The 4,099-nt window shown below is 46.1% G+C and overlaps 1 protein-coding gene across 1 annotated transcript; it reads left to right on the forward strand.

The window, feature by feature from the left end:
- The first annotated feature begins 779 nt into the window (after window positions 1-779).
- Window positions 780-3,836, forward strand: CDKN2B (cyclin dependent kinase inhibitor 2B). The gene is made up of 2 exons (XM_007454937.1): window positions 780-949; window positions 3,544-3,836. The coding sequence occupies exons 1-2, from the start codon at window positions 815-817 to the stop codon at window positions 3,802-3,804; spliced, it is 396 nt and encodes a 131-aa protein (XP_007454999.1). The 5' UTR covers window positions 780-814; the 3' UTR covers window positions 3,805-3,836.
- The last annotated feature ends 263 nt before the right edge of the window (window positions 3,837-4,099 follow it).

The following is a 4,099-nucleotide window of genomic DNA, read 5'->3' on the forward strand; positions in this document are numbered from 1 at the left end:
GGTGCAGAGCTGTCATTTTAAGACACCTTAAGAGAGACGAGGTTATTTTAAATGCCTTTCTCTCAGCCTTTTGATTACACAGGGAGCGACTAACTTCTCCTAGTGAAACCAGCTGGCCCGGGACGGAAGGAATAGAAATCCTCTGCTCCGCCTGCTGGAGGGAGGTGATTAAGAGCTGAGTGCACTGATTCGACCTTTCCAAAAAACGTAGCCTAGAATTGCTGCACACCCCGCAGCGAGTTGCGCAGCGGGCTCCGCTCTGCGGTGTCTGGCGCGTGCGGCCGGGCACCTTCTGGGCTGCTCTTCCTGGCCCCTACCCTCGCGGCTGTAACGTCAGCTGCCTGCCAGGCCTCCCAGCCAGCACAGTGGGACATGCCCGAACGGACAGGGGGCGGAGCCTAAGGAGGTGGGAAGCACCCAGCCCGACTGCCCAGCTGGAAACGAACTCAGTCCCTGCCGGCTCTCCACCCCGGCAGAGTGTAGCTCGGCGGTGAGGACGCTGCAACGCGCCCGCACTCTGCGGCCAGAGTGGATTCGCGCGACGTTGCGGCTGCGCGAGGGGCCTTTTCCTGGGAGCCATCCGGGAAAAGCCCGGCTTAACGACAGGCCTTTCGGCCATTGGACGGACCCCCCAAGCTGCAGAAGGACGGCGAAAGGGGACTGAAGCTGAACTGAGCCCTTTCCGAGTGGGGAGAGCCCGCTAGGGCGAGGTGGGAAGGAGGGGTGGGGCGTGTTGCGAAGCTCACGGCCAGCGGTGGATTATCCGGGGCACTCTGCGCCCGGGGGCTGCGAAGTGAGCGAGGAGGACAAGGGCATGCTCAGTGGTGCCGGCGGTGATGCGGGCCTTTCCAACGCCGCGGCGCGGGGGCAAGTGGAGGCCGTGCGGCAGCTCCTGGAAGCCGGTGCTGATCCCAACAGACTCAACCGCTTCGGGAGGCGCCCGATCCAGGTAGCTGGGGGCCCGGGGCCTCGCCGGCAGGGGGCGCACAAACAAGGCACCGCGGCCTCCGTGGGAAGCGGCTGGGGACTGAGATCTCCACCGACTTAGACCTCTGTCTCTCTTGCTCTAGTATTCAGCTCAGGTATAAAGCAGGTTTTCACCCACAAAAAAATTTAAAGAAAGGTATTGGAAACCCCACTACTTGTTTGGTTTTCTTTTTAATGGGGGGGAAAAGACCAATATCCCCTCTCCCATTTCATAAGAGATGCAAGGGATAGGTTCAACTGGAGAGGAAAGGGGAAACGGAGAGGTTATTTGGGGAGGAGAACTGTTTTGTCTTATCTGTTTGTCTTTCAACAAACAGCGATCAGCTTTCAACGATAGAGATAATTAAATTACAAGGTACACAATTTGGACTCAATTTAAGGAATCATACAAAATCACAGCACATGAAAAAAAATTACCCTGAATCTTTAAGCTGTGATGTGAAATTTTGTATTCTTTCCTCATACAGACGAATTGAATACAAAGAAAAAAGACAGGATTCCTCAACCACAATACTTAATTCCTTTTATGTAAGCAGTGTCTCTTGAGTGTTACATAAGAAAAAAATGTGCTTCTATATATTTTTATTTAGTTATACTGAATGCTTGGATTACATAAGCATTGCTGCAGCTTTGTTAAATGGCAAAGGGTCTTCATAAATAGCCTCTTCATTGTTAAAATTCATTTATTCAATATGTTTAACTATTAATCCCACTTTAATTAGTGATAAATATATTTTTTAATTTCTTTTAAATATAAGGTAATGTTTTGTGTTTTATTGTTGACTATTATGGTCATATTCATTCATTTTGAATTCATAGAAAATACTGGAAGAAATGACGGATTGTTTAAAGCAGCAACAATATGTAAAGTAGCTCTTAAAGACTTCAAATTATATTAATTGTAGAAAGAGGTTTGTCGTTTTTAATTCACCATATTCTGAGATATTAAGAACCACTTTTCCCTCTCTTCTCTATGTATGAAATGCCCTTTACTTCACTAATAGAAATCATATCATGGTTTCTAAGGGATGAAAAAGATGTTTTTAATATCCATGAAACAAACAAAAAAATTTTGCATACTATCTTTTGATTCCGTGGTACATTTTAAAACATAAACTCACAAGAACATATAACAACATTTTGTATATTTAATTATCAAAAATTATTTTATTATATATGGAATCTAAAAAAAACATGGTTCTGAACAACCTAGGGGCAGGAAAGGAATAAAGACGCAGTTGCAGAGAATGGACTTGAGGACACGGGGAGGGGGAAGGGGAAGCTGGGACGAAGTGAAAGAGTGGCATGGACATATATACACTACCAAATGTAAAATAGCTAGCTAGTGGGAAGCAGCCACATAGCACAGGGAGATCAGCTCATTGCTTTGGTGCTTTGTGACCACCTAGAGGGGTGGGATAGGGAGGGTGGGAGGGAGACGCAAGAAGGAGGAGATATGGGGATATATGTATATGTATAGCTGACTCACTTTGTTATAAAGCAGAAACTAACACACCATTGTAAAGCAGTTATACTCCAATAAAGATGTTTAAAAAAATAAAATAAAGGAAATCGGAAACTTGAATGGATAAACATTAAAAAAATTGTTTTATTGTTAAAATAAGAAAGTAAATACTTGCATAATGTATATGTACACAAATGGATACTATAGGATTACTGCTCCACAACATCCTTTTTCTAAATTATGCATTGCTCTGATGTGACTGCTAAGATCCAAGCTCTTTTTTAGATAGCGAAATGTTTACTATTCAACATTATAAAATCCTGAACAATGTAAATATAGTGTTTATTTTACATTACCTCAAATATATTATCCTCTAAACGTTAGCCTTTATCTATAGTTAAATATTAAAAGTGGTGAACCATTCATTAAAAACAGTTTGTTTTCCGCATCTTATAAAACTATGCATGACTTTACTTTTTCCCTTTTATCTCCAATTTTGGCTCCAATTGTGGGACTGTATTCCCTTTATGAGCAGAGCCATATATAACAGTGAAAAGCAAACGCCTTCCACAGGGGATTTACTGCAAGAACTAAACAAAGTAAACCTTGTTTTAGACTTAGTTGTTTCTTATTTTCTCTCCTAAAGCACTGCTCTAACTTCTAAAATAAATATATCAGCTGACTGCCTAGTAAATATTTTAGACTGGGATTATGGCTGGGGTAGAGGAAAGAAAAAGCAAAATAATTAAGACTTTAAAAGTCTTTTAACTCCACCCATAAATCATTTAACAAAATAGACTCCCCTGTTTCAATGGAAATTTTAAAGAAATCTCCCACAACGGCGATAAGCAGTTTATCATCAGCTCTTTCTTGTCTTCCCACGTTTGGAGAATAAAATGGAACTAATTAGGGCTGAGTAGAGTATAATTGGGGCTGGGGCCGGGGGTGGGGGGAGATGGTATTGCGTCAGCAAATGAAGCTTAACTATACTCCTGAGTCTTGTAAGAGTCTCTGGATGAGGAATAGGTATTTCTTTGAGAAGACTCTACCTGCCCCCGCCCGGGTCCTGACCGCTCTGCTCTTTCCGGCAGGTCATGATGATGGGCAGCGCCCGCGTGGCCGAGCTGCTGCTGCTCCACGGTGCGGACCCCAACTGCGCGGACCCCGCCACCCTCACCCGACCCGTGCACGACGCCGCGCGGGAGGGCTTCCTGGACACGTTGGTGGCGCTGCACCGAGCCGGGGCGCGGCTGGACGTGCGCGACGCTTGGGGCCGCCTGCCCGTGGACCTGGCTGAGGAGCGGGGCCACCGCGACGTCGCCCGCTACCTGCGCGCGGCCGAGGGAGACTGATGGCGCTTGTACACAGCCGCCCCAAACGACTTTTCTTTTCTCTCCAGTTCCTCACCCCAACTTAGTTCAATGAGGTCTGCCAACGTGGAGCGGCGGAAGTCTTCCTGGGCGACCTGATTCCCCGCAGGGAAGGAGGGGCAGACCGGGAAGAATGTTTTTTTCTTTTTCTCTGGATGCAGCCCTCGACACTCACCGTGAAGTGAAACGCAGAGGTGGGGCAAATGGATTTCCAGCGAGATTTAGGGGCCGAATGTGGAATTCCCAGGTTTATTTTTCAGGGTTTTCTGGCGAAAAG

Source organism: Lipotes vexillifer, unplaced genomic scaffold (assembly GCF_000442215.2).
Source record: "Lipotes vexillifer unplaced genomic scaffold, Lipotes_vexillifer_v1.1 scaffold317, whole genome shotgun sequence".
NCBI lineage: Eukaryota > Metazoa > Chordata > Mammalia > Artiodactyla > Lipotidae > Lipotes > Lipotes vexillifer.

Coding starts and splice junctions, on each gene's coding strand:
- CDKN2B (XM_007454937.1), top strand. CDS start 815: ATGCTCAGTGGTGCCGGCGGTGATGCGGGCCTTTCCAACGCCGCGGCG. Junction 950..3,543: donor TCGGGAGGCGCCCGATCCAG/GTAGCTGGGGGC, acceptor TCTTTCCGGCAG/GTCATGATGATGGGCAGCGC.